The following is an 18,711-nucleotide window of genomic DNA, read 5'->3' on the forward strand; positions in this document are numbered from 1 at the left end:
GCTTTGAGAAAATTTTGGGAACCAATTTTAAAATTTAGTTTTCTGGCTACATCTTTACAGAAACGATGGAACCAAAAAGTATCTCTCTGAATCCTAAATAAAATATAGCAGATCCAACTTTACCAAAAAGGGACATGAGCAAAAAAAAAAAAGAAGCCAAATAAAAATATAATATTTTCAATTACCATACAACCTCCTCCATTGATCCCACTTTCCCATGTGTCTAATAATCTAAATTTGTAAGAAAATTCAGACTCAACTGCCACCAACAACATTCCACGATCCATCTTTACTCCATTTTTTCTTTCTTGGTTCCTTATGTCTCTAGTCGCACTTGATGTTTCTATAGATCCTTCTAACAAACAGATTTGATCCTAAGAATCCAACAGCTCCTGCAAATTGTTTCCCAATTACAAAACAATTTTCAAACCAAAACCAGTGCACATCGATCAGCTTAGAAATTAGAGTAGAGAACTAAGAAAAAACTAACCGCAAAGGATTCCGAGGCCGAGACAGAACATCAAGGTGTATCCGAAGTAGAAGCTGGTCTGGAAAAACCCAAACATCTTTGTCTTTACGTAGTAGTAATAGATGGAATACAAGTAGACGTAAACTGCGGTAGAAGCAGCTGAGAAGAACGATGTCCATTGCCAGTGATAGTTTTCGGCATTAAGCAAGAAGTATGTTCCCACGATCGTCACACAGACGGTCACCACAACAAGAATCAAAAAGACAAGCAGCATGAACCCGTACACATAGTATACCTGTCATGAGACAACAACAACAACAACAAAAAGCCCATCAAGAAATGTACAGTAACTGTTTCTCTTTCTAAAAGTTGTAAGAGATTTTTACCTTGTAATTCCAGAAGGATGTGAAAACGAAGTACATTTCGATGAAGATGCTGCCAAAGGGTAAGAGACCTCCCATAAGAGAGACTACTGATGGAGTCAGGTACCACTTTTTCTCAGGGATTGGACGTGGGATTGTCTTCACTCGGCATGGATTGTTTGGCGCACCACTCCAGTTTCTACCGACGACCGTCCCGAGGAGGGCAAGAGGGAACGAAATGAAACCCCAAATTACGAAAACGACCACCATTGTTCCGAAGGGAATAGCAGCAAGAGATCCATAGAATATGGCGATTGTGTTTAGGAGGAATCCGATCCCAAAGCACAAGAATGGGAAGAGAGAAGCCGTGAGGATCATGCACTTGATCCAGTGTTTACCTGAACAAACCAGCATAAGAGAAATTTAAGAATGAGTCAACTGGAGGTAAATTATTGGAGAGCTTGCTTGCTTTCAACAGAGAAGGATACAACATACCCCCACTTCTTGAGTACATTCCACCGCTCACATAACCAGAGATAAATGACGTCAGAGCATAGCAAACTATAAAAGTTGTGACAATAGCTCCTCTCCTGAATAAAGGTTAAACCAGAATAAGAAGATTTCATTGCAAGAATGATATCCAGACAAAAGCGGGACTTTTATTCCATGAGAAACAACAGGAGAAGTTGATTGAGATTAAGAGTGAAATACATACCCAACATAAAGTGTCCCAATGATTGCCATTAATATGACAAGAAGAACAAGCAAAGCCAACTGTGCACCTGTACCAACAACAGCCGAGAGAAGAACCAGACTACTTGGCGGTCGGAACACATCTCCGTGCACGAGTTTCCATCCAGACTCTTCATTTACATCCCGTTCCTGTGCTCAATAATACAAACCGTCAGAAGTTGCTCCACACTCTTGCACTTGCAAGGAAGATAAAATTGACAAGTTGACAACATAATTGTAATATTAAAACAACTTCTGTAGCTATTCTAGATAAGGGGTTGATGAGACATTACCAAGCTCTCCAGGTCGTCGTCTTCCCGAGCATACTTAGCATAATCATTTCTGAGAGTCCTCATTAATATCATTGAGACCAAACCAGTAAGGAAGATAACCATCATGAACGAGTTAAAGATGGAGAACCAATGGATCTGCATGATGAACGAATCAATTAAAAACCTTTACAAAAAGCTTCCAAAAAAATTTCTTGAGTAAAAGGTTTTAGCACTTCGATCAACAAACACGTAAAATAGTATTCAGTGTAATTACGCCAGCAGAAGGATGAAAACGGTACAAAATATGATTTACCTGGTGTTCAAAGAATGGATAGTCTAGATAAACATCAAAACGACGAGCAAATGTGATATCGGTTGGGATCCAATTCACAGAATATGTCAAGTCCACTGTCCTCCCTGCTTCTAACGGCCTTAGGTTGTCTTGTGTCAGATTCACATGAATAATCTAGGCAAATAAGAAGAAAAAAAAATCAGATCACATATAAGTAAATAGATCCTTAATACTGCCTAATAGCAAAGAAACAACCGACCTGGTCTTTGTTGTATTTGACATTAATACTCTTATGAGTGTAAAGAGCATGCTTGCCGTTTTCACTATTTTTTCCAGGAGGCATCTCGCCCACAAAGCCTATAACATCAATGAGATAGTTAAAAATCTAGGTTAGGAAATATTCAAACTGAATATAAGAAATATCATACCCCACAACGGCAGATCATCTGAACTTGCATCCACGTACGCCATAAACATAAAATGGCAATAAGAAGAAAGAAAACAGATTAGCAAATGAAGGATGCTATGATAGAGAATTTACGAAGATATTATAGTATTAGCTCATTTTTAAAAATGTTCGTAGCTGACTTTCAATTTCAAATATAACTCCCTTGATGTGCATAGAGACTTTCAGTTTCAAATATAACTGACAGTAAATCTTTTACAGTAAAAAGAATCAACTACTTTTCTTTGATATTTCGTCATCAGTAATATGTATAAGTAAATATGATACATACCCATGAATAATTCAAACCAGTAACTATTTTCGATGGCATCTTTGAAATGCTTGACCTTAGCTTCATCAAGTTCCAACTGACAGATCACGCTTCTGTCAACATTTTCTGGGAGTAAAACAGAACAAGTCAAGAACCGTTGTACAATCAAGATAACGATTCTGAAAGAAAAAAACAAGCATAAAAACTAACATACTCAAGAACTTGATGTCTAACTGGCTGTCGATGAGCTCATTGCCACCAAGAACCTCGCCAAGACCACCCCATTTGTGAATGCTGTTATTAGTTTTGCGGCAAAAGGGGAGGCTATAGTAGTTATATGTTTCTTGTGGATTATTATATGGGCCAACTTTGTTCACCCACAGAGTAACCTGCTCATCAGCTTGATACTAGAAAAAAAAAAAAAGAAGACCAAATTTCAGGAAATAAACCAAAAGCCAGAAAGGAAGGATCACAGAGTTAAATATCAAGCTTAGACTACTTATATTGGAGAACAAACGTTAAAAGCAAAACAAGAAAGACATCATCCTTTAGGACTGTTACTTAACAAAGACTATTGTTCTCTGTTTAGAGTACAAGATTGCTATGATCAAACAAAAAAGTGGAAACTGCAGTTAGGGCTTAACTAATTACTTTATTTTAAGAGTAAACTATACTCAAAGCCTTTGCGTACCCACATCTTTAAACCTCAACTATAGCTAGAAACTGTCCACAATCCTCCAGTTTCATCAAATTCAAATAAAAACTTAGAAACATTTGAACCTAATTTCTCCCAGATCTATACTCTATCTACATTATACATAATTAAACATAAAAATCTAATCCAATTGAACATCCACTAACACTGATCGTTACATTAGTTAAGAGTAGTGATGAAAGGCGTTTTGTACCAACTGGAGTTTGTCTAGAAACCTAATCCATAACATGCAACCAGCAACGAGCGAGATCTACGAGCAAATAACTCGAATCGAGCTTACAGTTAAGGACACTAGAGATTCGAATCTAACCTTGTGATCTGACTCGGAGGCCAAAGCCAGAGAGAGAAGAAGGAAGACGCATCCGACGGCTGAGTAAACGGATAAGAAAGATTTAACGGCGCGGGATAACGGCATATCGGAACCCGGCGGATGATCAGATCTGAGGGGAGGGAGAGAGAAGACGGTGACGGAGATTAATGTTTTTAGACCAATGACTTCGCGTAGGTACGATTCAGCTTGTATGTTACAATTCTCAGTTATCTATTATTTTTCTCGGCTGGGGACGATCGAAAGCGCGACTAGAGATTCGAAGCATATCGTTGTCGTAGAGATACGCCACTCGTTTTTACCATATTTATTTGGGCCTTCACATCAATGAAGCCCAGTACCAGAATATTAATATAGTAGAGTATCTCCTATATATTATTTGAAAATCTTCTAAAAATATGTAACCTTCTATTTTGTATTAATTATAATTTAATCTTGCTGAGTTGGTTCCATTAGAAGACTTCTATGTTTATGTGACACACCCAAATTGATTCTTAGTTTAGCATATAAACCACATTTACTCATCACCTAAGACCATTTCCAATGATACACAATAACTTATTCTATATTTCATTTTAAAATAGAGTAATTCTATTATAAAATTAGATTTGCTTCAATGATTCACTTTATAATAAAATTATTCTAATTTAAAGTGAAATATAAAGTGAATTTTTGTTTATCATAAGAGATGCCTTAAAAAAATTATACTATATGTCACAACTATTAAATTTACTTCGTTCAATTCACAATGTTATATGTATTTACGATAATTATTAATGGGATGTGTCAGGGATGTGTCACATATGTTCTACACGTCAAACAAACCAAGCTAACTGGTTATCTAAACCATATTGAAAAATGCATTTAACCACACAGATGTAAGCATTAAAATGACTCTCTAAAAAATATATATTCAGAGAATACAAACAATGTTTGAATGCCTTTCTCAAAAAAAAAAAAGAATACAAACAATGTTATTGTAATGCTAATGTGACTTTTATAGTTTGTTTTGAAATTGTAAAATTTGCCTAAGCTATATTTCAGGATTTCGAGTGAACAAGTCTATATATAAATCTAGGTGCACTGTTTAACTTTATTTTTTAATTGGAGATGTCATCCACAAAAATATTATTTTTTGTGTTATCTTTGTTATGACATAAAAATCAGTTTCTTCGATTTATTCGGTTGAAACGGTTAAAATACCTAATCATATTTATATATAGCAGTTCCATAAAAATAACATTCATTCGGTTTATTCGGTATTATCAAATTCCAACCACTTTTTCTATTTTGGTTTTGTTTTACTTAATTCGGCTTTATTAAATTAAACATTTTTAGTAAAACTTTTGGATTTACGGAGTGATTATGGTACGATTATATACGTATATTAATCTATCAAATATAGTGTAAATAACATTTTATTTTTTTGTTATGCATCATCCATTTTTGTTATGCATCACCCTGAGCAATCACCCTGAGCAAAGAGTAGTTCTTAATTCTAAGTTCTTAATCCTAGCAGTTTTGTAAATGGCTCTTGATGTCATTTCCTATAGAAAATTGTCACCATTCGTAAAAATCACGCTAGCTAGAAATCATTTTCCCATATAGGGACGTCTCAGTCAGCAAAGGAAACATTGAACTGATTGAAAAGAAATATGTGGGTCCTAGATTTTGAATTATTATAGATTTTATTTTAACTAAAAAGTATTAAATAAAATAAGAAAAGGCCACCGCGAGGAGCGACCATGACTATCTATCAGAGTAATCATATCTTGTTTTGAAAATTCTTCGCGGAATAGAGAAAGGGATTAACCAACTTGACCATTCGCCGCTTCGCTTTTCAAATCCACTTTCCTGAGAAAATCTCTGAATCGGGTTTCGTTTATTGTCTCGGGCAGGGGCTTTTAATGAACTGAAGTTGAATATACTTTGAGAACTCTCGAGCTTTTTTTTTGTGTGGGAATAAGGGTCTGTTGATTCTTGGGTGGGAGAAGATGGAGAAGTACGAGCTGGTTAAAGAGATCGGTTCTGGGAACTTTGGAGTGGCGAGGCTGATGAGGGTCAAAGACTCCAAGGAACATGTTGCCATGAAGTACATCGAGCGTGGCCCCAAGGTTGTTTCTCCTTTTTTTTTTCTTTTTTCCTCTATGCAAGTTGGAGTGTTTTTTCTTTTTGGTATCTGCTTAGTGCTGGTTGTTCAGAATTGTTATATATTTGTTGTCTTTCTAAGGTCACAAATGAATCTTTTTCTGTTTTTTTTTGTTTGGGGGTATGTAGATCGATGAGAACGTGGCAAGGGAGATTATTAACCACAGATCACTTTGTCATCCCAATATTATCCGGTTTAAGGAGGTAACTGCATTGAAAACTGAAAAGTCACAGTTGAAGTTGGTGTGTATCTTCACATCTCGCAAGTGCACTATGTGGTGGGTTAAAAGCCTTTTGGATTTTACAGGTGGTTTTGACACCAACGCATATAGCTATTGTCATGGAATATGCTGCTGGTGGTGAGCTATTTGACCGTATATGCAGCGCTGGTAGATTCAGTGAGGATGAGGTGAAGATTAAAAGTCCAATTTTTCTAAAGATCAATTTCAGAATATATAGACAAAGGAGATATGTGATCTATTTTGTAGCAGTTTCTTTGATTATATGTGACATTCATTATTTTTTTTTTGTCAGGCAAGATACTTTTTCCAGCAGCTTATATCAGGAGTCAGCTACTGCCATGCTATGGTAATGAATCTGACTTTCAGAAGCTTTTCTTTATTAGTCCTGTAGTCACATTATTTTTCCTTAATTGTCACAGAATATATGCCACAGAGATCTGAAGCTCGAAAATATTCTCTTGGATGGAAGTCCTGCTCCACGCCTGAAAATCTGTGATTTTGGTTATTCCAAGGTCTCACATATATGATAGCGTGCTTTGCTCTTATCATAACAAGCTCATTTTTTTTGGTTATTTATCTTTCATTTGCTAGGGTCTTGTCACTTTCATGTGATGTGGTTTTTTATTTTTCTTTTGTAGTCTTCAGTTCTGCACTCTAAGCCCAAATCAACTGTTGGAACTCCAGCATACATTGCACCCGAGGTTCTTTCTCGTAGAGAATATGATGGCAAGGTAATTGGCCATTTCAAGTGTGCTTAGCACCTTACTATAGATAATGCAGTTTTAAACATTTTTCCTTTTGTAGCTATGTAGGGTCTTTCAGTTTTCCTCATACAAAATATTTTGATACGATGAGAACCCATTCATGTTATGTTATGGCAGAGATAAACCCCATCTTGCCATAATCTGCTCTGGCATTTGTAGATATTTTACCATAGGTTTTCCCATGATTATCATCTAATCCATCTGCCATCACCCCTTGCTTGCACTTTCTGACTCTTGTTTGTTATTGATACAGTTGTAGCTTTCTTACTTTGAACCATGCATAAAGAAATGGATGGCATTTTAGATTTGCAGTGGATCCCAAATTTTTATCTTGACCTATGCAAAGGCTATATGAAATTTTGCTCTGATGTTATCTTTTTGGATCATTTTCAGAGAAATCATTAACAGTTTGTTCTTGTATCTTTCTTCTCACTCAGATGGCTGATGTATGGTCATGTGGTGTGACTCTTTATGTCATGCTTGTTGGGGCATACCCATTTGAAGACCCAGAGGATCCCAAAAACTTTAGAAAAACAATGCAAGTAAGTTTATCTGTTTCTTGCAGACTTCACTTTAAGAAACCGATGTGACCCACTAGTTGTTGCGCCACATTGTTACAGAGAATAATGGCTGTTCAGTACAAGATCCCTGACTATGTCCATATCTCACAAGATTGCAAACATATCCTCTCCCGTATATTTGTCGCTAATCCACTCAAGGTATCATATCTTTTTTTCAAAAAAGCTTTAATCCATCTTTTGTGAGATTATAACTTGTTGTTCTTTTGCAGAGGATTACAATAGCTGAAATCAAGAAACATCCATGGTTCTTAAAGAACCTGCCACGGGAGCTTACTGAGATAGCTCAAGCTGCATACTACAGGAAAGAGAATCCGACGTTTTCTCTACAGAGCGTTGAAGAGATCATGAAGATTGTGGAAGAGGCAAAAACACCTCCTCCTGTTTCTCGATCTGTAGGAGCATTTGGGTGGGGAGGAGATGGAGATGCAGAGGAAGAAGTTGAGGAAGTAGTAGAAGAAGACGAAGAAGATGAGTATGATAAGACGGTGAAGCAAGTCCATGCAAGTGGAGAAATCCCTATCAGTTAAAAGAAAAAGTATTGGTTGTTTTGTTTTTGTAAAAGAAAAAGTTCTCGTTGGTCTGTTGAATTTATCTTTAGTGGTTTTTTGTTTGGTTCGTAAATTTGAAGATTTCTCTTGTGGTTTGGCATTTGTATAAGTTCTGTAAAATCTGCAGTAGAAAAGACAGGTTGATGATGAGATTATGTTTGAGCATTGGGACCGTAAATAAAAGTCTCTTTGTCCCTCTTTACTGTAGCCAATAGCCGGGGATACATTAAACTGGAGATTTGGGTGGCTTAATCGTCGATAGGGTTATAAAATAAAATATATATATTGAAAATTTTGAAAACAAAAAATAGAAATTAAAAATTTTGAAGATAAAAGATTTTAAAAATAATTTTTAAAAGCATTTTCTAATATTAAAAAGAAAAATTTTGAAAAATAAAAAAAAGAACAATTCGAAAAATAAATTTAGAAAAAGTTTGAATTTGAAAACGTATAATTCGAAGCTTTTAAAAACATATTTTTATATTTTATATTTTTGTTTATTTATTTATTTATTTGTATTTATATATCTATAGTATAAGGATATTTCATCTATTAAATAAAATATTTTGGTCATTTTTTTCATTCAGGGTTCTTTTATCACGAAAACTTGAATAAAGTTTATTTAAGAAAATTGTAAATATATTTAAATATAACATTAAAATATATTAATATTTTACAAGTTTCAAAATATTATTTAATTATATTAATTTTTATTACCAAAGATTCTTTAAAATTTTATGCAATTTTTCAGAAAAAAGAATTTTAATTTTAATACCATTAATACTTACAATAATATTTGTCGAATTTTTTACCTATATAAGAAGTTGTGATGCGATTATTTTGTGTTGCCCCTTTCCAACTATAATAATAACATCATTTCTCTCTTTTGATATGCTTCTTCTTATTTCTTATTTTATATATGTAACTATGTTACAAGTAAATAATTTTAAAATATATATATATATATATAATTTTAAATATATATATATATAAACGTAATATAAAGTAAAACAATAAATAATATAATTATAATCATATTTAATTTAATTTTGAATCATGCTTTTTTTGAATCATGCTTCATTTTAACTATATCACATATTAAATATTTTAAATTGGATCGAATCAAATCGGATCTAAAATAAGAAAGTGACTAGATGTATATTCTGACTTTAATAAAAACAAGACTTTTTCTTGGGTTCACCCCCTATGGTGAACCTTTAGGTTCACCAACCAATAGAAAGATGTTATTTTAAATCTAGTATCTTTTAATTAAGGAAACAAAAATAAGTTGCCAAATTATATTGTGCTTTTAAAATAAATAAAAAAGATTAAATAAATAAAAATAACAATAGTTCTCAATAAAGATTATTTTAAAAAATATTTATTTATAAGATTTGAAGTTTAGTGTTTAAGATTTATAGTTTAGAATTTATCCAAATGTTTAGTGTTTTTCCAAGGGTTAGGGTTTACCCAATAGTTTAGGGTTTACCCAAGGGTTTAGGGTTTAGGATTAGAGTTTAGGGTTTAGTGTTTTGTTGACAACATATTTAGTGTTTTCCAAGGATTTATGGTTTACCCAAGGGTTTAGGGTTTAGGATTAGAGTTTAGGGTTTAGTATTAGAGTTTAGGGTTTAGTGTTTTGATGACAACATTAATTTTTTAATTCGTTTTTATATACTATTTTTATTTATTTTTAAATTTTATTTTGAAAAAATAATATAATTTGACAAATTATTTGTTTCCTTAATTAAAAGATATTGAATCTAAAATGACAAGTTTTTATTGGTTGGTGAACCTAAAGGTTCACCCTAGGGAGTGAACCCAAGAATAACTCTTAAAAACAAAACGATCACAATGCCCTCATCAACTTCTTATATGATTTTATAAAACTAGTTTAAAGTCGTCTTTGGTTTTTCTTCACAATTTTACCATTTTAAAAAGTTATTATTGATGTATTTAACTTTTATATAAAAGATCTATAGCCCGAAATCTGATTCGGAACTAGAATCTTTGATATTAAACTTGATTTTTCTTATCAATATTAACTTGATTTGCATCATATTTCATTTTCATTTATCAAATATTTATAGTAAATTGGATGCAACCAAATTAGACCAAAAATGAGAAAGTGACTGAAAGCAAGTTTTCAACATTAGTAAAAACAGAATGAGTATGTTCATCAACTTCTTACGCGATTTCCTAGATTAGTTTAGAGTCGTTTTAATTTTTTTCCACAATTTCACCATTTTCAAAAGCTATTTGTTGTTGTAGTTTATCGAAGATCTGTGACCCAAAATCCGATTTGGAACTAGAATCTTCGAAATATTGCAAGCTTTTTTATGGACAGGGGAAATACAGTTATACAAAAGTAAGCGTCAATTTCTTCATTTCTCCAGTTATACGGGCATAATACGGCTCACACCTTAGCCATACCTATCAACTCCTTTTCACCATGACAACCTTCCGCTTTAGGACAGAGGCTATAATTACCTTTTGGTTATTTATGTCTTCTAGACAAGTACTAAATGGATAATAATGTAGTAATATTCTAGACAAACCAGTATATCCATAAAGCAGAGAGACATACGATTAACACAAAGCAAAGTTCATTTGTGGTAAGAGAGCCAAAGTAAAGAAAGATCAGCCTTCGTAGTCGCCTTGTGCATACTTGTTCTCGGGGTAATACACAGCAACCACTTGGTTTCCTCCAAATTTTCTTCCGTTCATCCCCGATCTGGCCTTTGCTGCGCCATCCACATCCGCATACTCTAAGAAAACCTGTATTAATATAATATCATTAGAGGGATGTGTGATCATGAACTTGGTAAAAAAAGAAAACTGTTTCTCAGAGTTGACATACGAACCTTTCCAACTCCCGGTGTTGGATCATGCTCCGGATTGGGCCTCGGAATCACGACATTCACCAAATTACCTGGCACATAACAATGGATTACCAAAGAGTTCGGACAGTGTAAGTGTTAACAAATGGCAGAACGTCAGTAACATTGCTTACCGAATTTTCCACCTTCTTGTCTCATGTCCTCCATTATGTCTTCATACTCTTCATCGTCTCCAAGATCATCAGCTGTAACCACTTGAGTCAAACATACAATCTTGGTGGGCGTGCCTCCCGGTTGTAGCATAAGCCTCTGTTACACAATTTCAATAGACAATTAATGAGTAAAAGCCAGATGATTTATAGAGAGAAAGCATGAAGTAAAACCCTCACCTGCAAAGCAATCTGCTGTTGAGCATGAAGTAATACATCTTCTTGCTCAGGTTTAGGTTGAATCACACCCTGGACTGCACGCCTCACTGTAAGTGTCTTATCACCCATCTTAATCCCGTTTAGGGCGGCACAAGCAATATCTGTCACTGAAGGATCTTGGAAAACACAAAACGCATATCCCTTCGAGTTTCCAGTTTCCCTGTCTTTAACCAAGTTAAATCCTCTTAGGGGCCCAAAAGACTCCAAGAGCTCCCTGATCTGTTCTTCTGTGAAGTAATACGGAAGGCCACCAACAAAAATGCGGTCCGGACCCTCAAGCCCACCAGTAGACCCTGAAGACAATCCAACAGCCGCCAAATTGAGACTGGGATTAGGCTGGCTCGGACCTAGAGGTGCAGCCAGCGCCGGGTTATAGTCAGTTGGCCTCCTCACCTTTACAGGAACCCCCTGGAGATGTGCAAAGCTAAGATGTTAATACTCACAGTATATTGTAATTAATAGAAAAAAAATGAATTTCTAAACTGGGCAAGAAGACAATAGATTACCTCTAATATAATTCCGTCTAAAGCCATTGCATTACTAGCCTCCTCAACAGATCTCATCTCTACAAAAGCGAACTTCTTTTCATGGTTTATGTAAACGTTGACCACCGCATCACCTATGAATGAAAATCAAAGAGAAAGTGAGTTATTGTCTACACCTGTCAAAAATCTAAAAACAAAAAAGCAAAGGAACTTGCATCACCTGGCCCAGCAGTGTTTCCCCAATCGCCGACATCACTTGGCTAAAGAAAGTTGCAACCGACTAAAACATGAAAAATCCATTCTCAGTAGTCATAAAATGACATCGCCAAAATTTGTGGTTTAAAAAGACTATAATAGACAAAACGTAACCAAACCTGTTCATTTGCAGTAGGTGGAAGGCCACCAACATAGACTCGTCGAGCATGCCTAGTTGCCTGCGATCATAACACAGTATTGTATGGGAATCTTAACATAAGATGGACAACAAGAAAATAAAGTAGACTGGTTAATCTTACCTGCTGAGTCATTGCTTGCATTGGCAATAAAGGAAGTGCACCCATTTGCTAAGTGAGAAGAAAGAATGAGATGTTATCAGCATGTTTGCCAAAAATAAAAATAAAACAGGAAAAAAACGGAATACATATATTATACCTGACCAGGGACCATTGCAAGCATGTTCGGGAACATCCCTGGAATATTAGCAGTAGCTGGAATACTAGGAACCTGGCCTGCTAGAACAAGTAGTACACATCATAGAATGTTAGTCAGAAATTATTATTTTTCCGCATAAGTAGAGACCAACCAACAAGTACAAAGCTACAACACCTTCCTACCAACTAAACCCGCCAGTACAGAGTAATTCAGCATCTTATGAAGATTAAAATATGAAAATGTAAAATCTGTTCAAGTTGTCAAAACTTGTCAAGGCTATAGAAAACAGGCATGTAATGGCCAGTCGAAGATAAAGAATACCAATGACAACCGTTGCACGGATTCCTCCTTGTACATAGCCTTCTTAGTTCTTACTACAAAGATAAGACACAAAAACAAAACAAAGACCACCAAAAAAAGACAAAAAACAAAAGTCTCTCAGTTCCAGAACCAATTCACCAGGGAACAAAAATAGTAAAACTTCTATGAACAAAGCAAAAACTAAAAGCCCTCTGCAATTAAAATGCAGCTTACCAAAGTAACACCGTGTAATTGATAATGATCTTTCCAAACTACGTAAAATCAAAAACAACAAGCAGTTAAGGAACATAATAACGTTGGGTAGATTAAAAGCATATACCTGGGGCAGTAACAGCAGCAGCAGCTAACATTGCGGAAGCAGGGGGCGCCATATCGAATCCACTTACCCTCTTGCTGAAAGGGCAAATGTCAATAGGTCAGACATCCGTAAAAAGAAACTACAAAATACTAGTGGCTGAACTAAACCTAAGCAACACACAAACAAACATCCAAATCATACTACATTTTGTGTTCATGCACTCATAAAAAGGTGGGGAGATAACAGAGAAACCAGGTACCTCTTGGACCGTGAGCGTGAGCGTGAACGTGATCTACGTTCAGACCTATGCCTATGCTCGGATCTTGACCTACGTTCAGAGCGGCTCCTCGAGCGAGAGCGTGACCGTCGCCTGTGTCTCTCCTCTCTATCTCGATCGCGAGAGCTCCTGAAGATAAATGATGACACCAGTCAACTTTAAGAAAGAAACAATCTTAAACAATCATAATTAACACACTATAAGTAGTACCTGTGACGGTGTCGACTTCTGTAATGATCATCGTCGTTATCATCATCATCGAGATCATCTCTTTCACGCTCCCTTTTCTCACTACGTTCTCTGCTACGGTCCCTATGACGATCTCTACGATGGCGGTCGCGTTCCCTATCTCTGTCCCTGCTCTTCTCCCTATCCCTATCCCTGTCCCTGCTCTTCTCCCTATCACGTCCCTTATCCTTGTCTTTCTCTCTGCTTCTTGAAGAATCCTTATCAAGATCATGAGAATCCTGCAAGCCAATCAAATGTCAAAGTCAAGTTAGCAACTGAACTCCTACCAATGCAAGGTCTAGGGAAGCATGATATACCGAAACCTTAAACTATAAAAAAAAACAGAACTGGTACTAAATTACACAGGAAAAAGCAGAGTAAAGACAAAACTGGAGCCCATGAATCCTAAATAATCAGCCCAGATAACTTTCATAACACACTGTGACGCAACACAAAGGAAAAAGCAATTGAATCGAACAAGGAACAGTGTAAAGATCAAGTGTACATACTCGAGACTTGGAGTCCTCGCTACCAAGAGACTTCATAGGCGAGTTCTCCCGAGCTGTGTGGTTCTCGTTGTTGTTGTTATTGTCATCTGTGGCGACAGTGACACTATCCCCGTTACCTTCGTAATTCATCTCCCCCTTTCTAATCTCTCTTCTCCGATTGTGAAAGAAAACCCTAGGAGAAGGAATTATGAAGAGGAAGAAGGTTAAGGGTAGTACCGTAAATTGCATTCTTCCGAATAAGAGGGCCTACACCAACCGAAGATATGGGCTACTTTTGACTAATGGGCCTATCAGTTACATCAACCGAACTTCCCTTGTATTATGGACCAACTCATATACTGTATAATCGTTATGCAATACAGTGGAAAAATGCTCATTTAATTCCTAACCGACAGATAAATTATCCAACTATATCTCATATGCAAAATAATTCTCCAAATCTGCTTTGACCTTGCAAAATTGAACTCTTAAAAAGTCCACATCGAACAGTTAAAGGAAAACGTTAGTCTAATTATGTGTCTCTTTTTTGTTCATCTTCTTCTTCCCTTTCTTCTAATTTGAAAACCAGTAAACCTTAAACTGATTCTCATAATGATTGCAGAGGTGAATTCTCGTGAATCACGAAAAAGAGTTTGGACTATTTGAGCATGAAGAACGGAAAACATTGCTCATAAATGAATTTCCCTAGGACAAAATGATGTAAAACTTCATTTTATGTATTTTGGTCGAATTATTATGATTTATCTAAAAGTTCACAACTTTTTTATAAACTGGTTAACCATAAAGCATTTGTTTTCTTGCAAACCGCAGAAAATGCAGATTTTCTTCATGTTTTTTAGTTCTGTTTTGATATATATATATATATATATATATATATATATATAATATATATATATCAGTAAGAGAGAATGATAGAAACATATAAAGAAATATGAAGCGGATTGCTTGCTTACAGTACACAACATTATCTATTATATATTTAGAGCAACATTATCGGTGGTGGGGGAAGGTTCTTATGCGTGGACCACACCACTTTTTTGCAAAAACCAAAACAAAAAATCGCTAATTAAGAAACATTTTGGAGAGGTTTTTTGTACGGTTTGCGGGGTTCACGACACGTGGCGGTCCGTGATTGGTTCATATTTATTTATTTATTTTTAAAATCAAAAAAAAAAAAAAAAAAGAAATTTTAAGAACCCTTTACCGATAATGTTGCCCTAGAATAAATTGAACACTTAGATTTAGGAGTACTCTCCATAAATAGCCTATACTTTTTGCCTTATACTTAGAATACTGCGACAAGAAAACTCAAAGACTTTAACATATCAGACTCTTAACTCTTCTTTTCCCATGTTTTATGTTTTGTGGTTTAAGAACAGACTAGATTTTGACCCGCGCTTTCAAAGCGCGGGTTTATGTTTGGTGAAAATTTTATATAATCATATTTATATAATCTGTCTTGTATATGCATTTATATAACCCGTCTCATATATGTGTTTTATATCCGGGTTTATGTTCGGTTAAAACTATATTGTACATGTATTTTTAGGTTTTAATTTTGAATTAGATATTTTAAATATAAATCAATATAACAGTTTTATAGTTTTGATCGGTGTTTTGAAACCCGACTCGGACCTGCGGTTGAACGAATTACCGGTTTGTAACCCGGTATTTTTAATATTGTGATTTTTCTAATGATAAGACAAATTCGGTGATCATAAGTTGGAAATTTGTTTAAAATATATTTATATTTTTCAAAATCGTTCTAAATGATAATGATTGTTGTCAAAATTAATAATTTTAGAATTAGAAAACCGGTGGTTAATAATAGTATCAAACATGGAAATAATCGATGCAGTATCAAACAAAGAAATAATTGCAGGCCGAAATTAAATTAGGAAACCGGTGATTAATGACAAACCAAAAAATAATTAAGAAGAAACTGGCGCAGAATGTCCAGAATACCCTTAATGAATACAAAAGAAAGATTCTTTGATAAGGGTAAAAAGAGTAAAAATCCAAAACATGCTTGTACTTTAATAGTATAGATAGGAGTTACATATCTGATTAAATAAAGGCTTAAAATGTTCATCAAAGGAGATGTATATGTCTACTTCTCTTCTTTCATTTGCCAATTTTTCGAAGGTTAGTAAATGTTGTTAACATTGAATGACTGTGATTGGAAGCTAAGCGGTGAGCTCGAGACCACATTTGAAGAGAAAGTTGTTATCGTTTTCATCTCAACCTTGCACGATGGATTTTCTTGCCTTATGTTGTTAGCTGAATATATATATATATATATATATTATATATATATTAAATAAAAATCCACATTAATACAATTTTACGATCATTTGTATCTTCTTATAACAAAAACAATTAATCCATTGATCATAAAATTTTCAAAGTGGAATTTTAAAATTTCTAATAATTTATAGTCGTTTTAAAAAATTCAAAATATCTAATATAAGAAAATATCTAATTTTTTATTATATGATTAATGTGATTGTTTAATATCTTTAATAATATAAAATTAAACAAAAAAAAAGCTAGGATACAAAAATTGTTATCAAATATTTATTATTCATAATCATTAATTTTATATATATACGCTAATCATATTAGGTAATTCCGTAATATTTATTTAAGGAAAGTGCGAGACCTTGCTTTAGTTAATAGGAGATATGATATCATATAGTTGGCATTCGATGTATCTAGCGAGATATACAAATCGAATTGGACCACCATGTTTTTCAATTTGAATTTAAGGATGACACGTATGACTAATTGACTATCTAATTGATTGTCACATAAGCAAGTGATCTTTTTTATTATTATAAAATTGAGGTTATAATTTTTCAAATGTTTCTCTTTTTAATATATAGGGGATTCCTCAATTATCAGCCTGCAACATACTTCCCCAAATTTATATTGACTTTACAAAATTAAACCCATAAAAGTCCACGTTGAACTTTTGATGGGAAAACGTTAACTCTAATTTTGTGGCTCTTCTCCAAATCAAGCAACATAAACCCTAAATCGGTTCATATAACCATTGAAGAGAAGATACAACATAGGTAATAGGTTCTCTCTTATCTTTCTGGATCCATGACAAAAACTTATTGACAGATCTAAATTTTTTTCTCTATTCTCTATTGAAAAAAAAGACCGGTTATTGTTGGAGGTTGCACGTAAGCTATGTCAGAAGATATACACTAATCCTTCAAATTTATTCCTTGAATGTTTGAGTTTCTCTAAGGACGACATGTACTCGTTCACACAAAAGAAAGAGGAGAGCCACATTCACATTGTACCCTTGGGCCCTTTTGGATGCCTTCAAGTTTCAAATTGAAAATATATCTAGTTACACACAGTTGCAAACAAGCTTCCTTAGAGAAGCTGAACAAATTTTTGCAACAAGTGTCGCCTGAAGTTATCATACCGAGTGTTAATAACGATGGACATTACTCTGCAGCTGCAGTGGTGTCTATGCTGGTTACCTAAAATCCTTGTTTTAGCATAGGATATTAATCTCATTGCGGCTCAAGTGTGTAACAGAAGGCTCGTGGGCTACCGACACAGCAGAGTGTGTCAAAAATCACCAAAAATATATATTTTCAAATGTACTAGTATAAGCAATATGTAAACAAATGGTTATGTATTGCTTTCCTCACCAAAATCAAACCAATTGGTGTCGTGAGGTGTTTTTCTTATACCAATTTCTTTTTTTCTGATTTTCTCATGAGAAAATATATTGTTTGGCTTTGTATAAAGTTAAAGAGATTGACACATTTATCAGGTTTATATACTTCTTAACAATATAAATCTACAATTATTCTTCAAATAAACAAACACATTAGGTTCTGTAGTTGCAGAGATACATATATAATAGAAAAGAACATAGATAGATAAAGGTTTGATGATGATCTACTTTATCCATCGTGCAAGGTTGAGATGAAAACGATAACAACTTTCTCCTAAAATGTGGTTTCGAGCTGACCGCTTAGCTTTCAATCACAGTCATTCCATGTTAACAACATTTACTAACCTTCAAAAATTTTGACAAATGAAAGAAGAGAAGCAGACATATACATCTCCCTTGATAAACTAAAATTTAAGACATATTTAATTTCGTAAATATAGAATATAATTAAATAATTAAATTACCCTAGAAACTAAATTGATTCAAATACTTTAAATTGTTGTGAATATTCTTTGTATATGATATATATCTATAATGAACAAGAAAATAACTCATAAAAACAACACATCATTAGACATTTAGATAACCTCTTGAAAATTTATGTTTTTTTTTAAAAGATTCACAATTTTATGATGTTTTAGAATGAAAAAGATACATCTTAGACAAAAAAGATAACTTCTTGAAACCTATGTATTTTTATGATGAAAAGATTCATCTCTAGACATCTTAATAAACCTATTAAAAATTACCGTAATTTTTAAGATTAAAAGAAATATTATCATTATTATTATTATTATTAAAA

General features: G+C 34.1%; 3 protein-coding genes across 3 annotated transcripts; 1 reads left to right on the top strand and 2 right to left on the bottom strand.

The window, feature by feature from the left end:
* Window positions 1-68: 68 nt before the first annotated feature.
* On the bottom strand, window positions 69-4,151 carry LOC108813289 (transmembrane 9 superfamily member 1). Its single transcript, XM_018585808.2, has 12 exons — window positions 3,869-4,151; window positions 3,058-3,250; window positions 2,865-2,969; window positions 2,556-2,573; window positions 2,387-2,484; window positions 2,149-2,301; window positions 1,857-1,991; window positions 1,547-1,713; window positions 1,327-1,421; window positions 856-1,229; window positions 491-764; window positions 69-392 (listed from the first exon to the last, which is right to left on the bottom strand). The coding sequence occupies exons 1-12, from the start codon at window positions 3,971-3,973 to the stop codon at window positions 325-327; spliced, it is 1,785 nt and encodes a 594-aa protein (XP_018441310.1). The 5' UTR covers window positions 3,974-4,151; the 3' UTR covers window positions 69-324.
* An 862-nt stretch (window positions 4,152-5,013) lies between these two features.
* On the top strand, window positions 5,014-8,319 carry LOC108813826 (serine/threonine-protein kinase SRK2A). The gene is made up of 9 exons (XM_018586498.2): window positions 5,014-6,000; window positions 6,164-6,238; window positions 6,342-6,443; window positions 6,569-6,622; window positions 6,696-6,788; window positions 6,915-7,007; window positions 7,478-7,582; window positions 7,661-7,759; window positions 7,831-8,319. The coding sequence occupies exons 1-9, from the start codon at window positions 5,881-5,883 to the stop codon at window positions 8,146-8,148; spliced, it is 1,059 nt and encodes a 352-aa protein (XP_018442000.1). The 5' UTR covers window positions 5,014-5,880; the 3' UTR covers window positions 8,149-8,319.
* A 2,317-nt stretch (window positions 8,320-10,636) lies between these two features.
* LOC108813428 (splicing factor U2af large subunit B) lies at window positions 10,637-14,374 on the bottom strand. The gene is given in 14 exon segments (XM_018585981.2): window positions 10,637-10,947; window positions 11,034-11,101; window positions 11,183-11,318; window positions 11,399-11,845; window positions 11,944-12,056; window positions 12,143-12,163; window positions 12,166-12,202; window positions 12,297-12,356; window positions 12,438-12,485; window positions 12,574-12,650; window positions 13,214-13,287; window positions 13,452-13,598; window positions 13,680-13,936; window positions 14,207-14,374. Coding segments are annotated over 14 exon segments (1,752 nt in total). The 5' UTR covers window positions 14,336-14,374; the 3' UTR covers window positions 10,637-10,809.
* Window positions 14,375-18,711: the final 4,337 nt, after the last annotated feature.

Source organism: Raphanus sativus, chromosome 6, assembly GCF_000801105.2.
Source record: "Raphanus sativus cultivar WK10039 chromosome 6, ASM80110v3, whole genome shotgun sequence".
NCBI lineage: Eukaryota > Viridiplantae > Streptophyta > Magnoliopsida > Brassicales > Brassicaceae > Raphanus > Raphanus sativus.

Bases quoted from the DNA above. Each gene is read 5' to 3' on its own strand.
- LOC108813289 (XM_018585808.2), bottom strand. From the start codon at position 3,973: ATGCCGTTATCCCGCGCCGTTAAATCTTTCTTATCCGTTTACTCAGCC. The intron at 1,992-2,148 runs GTAAATCATATT...TTCATCATGCAG, and splicing joins ATCCATTCTTTGAACACCAG to ATCCATTGGTTCTCCATCTT. The intron at 1,230-1,326 runs GTATGTTGTATC...TGGTTTGTTCAG, and splicing joins AATGTACTCAAGAAGTGGGG to GTAAACACTGGATCAAGTGC.
- LOC108813826 (XM_018586498.2), top strand. From the start codon at position 5,881: ATGGAGAAGTACGAGCTGGTTAAAGAGATCGGTTCTGGGAACTTTGGA. The intron at 6,623-6,695 runs GTAATGAATCTG...TAATTGTCACAG, and splicing joins TCAGCTACTGCCATGCTATG to AATATATGCCACAGAGATCT. The intron at 7,760-7,830 runs GTATCATATCTT...GTTCTTTTGCAG, and splicing joins TTGTCGCTAATCCACTCAAG to AGGATTACAATAGCTGAAAT.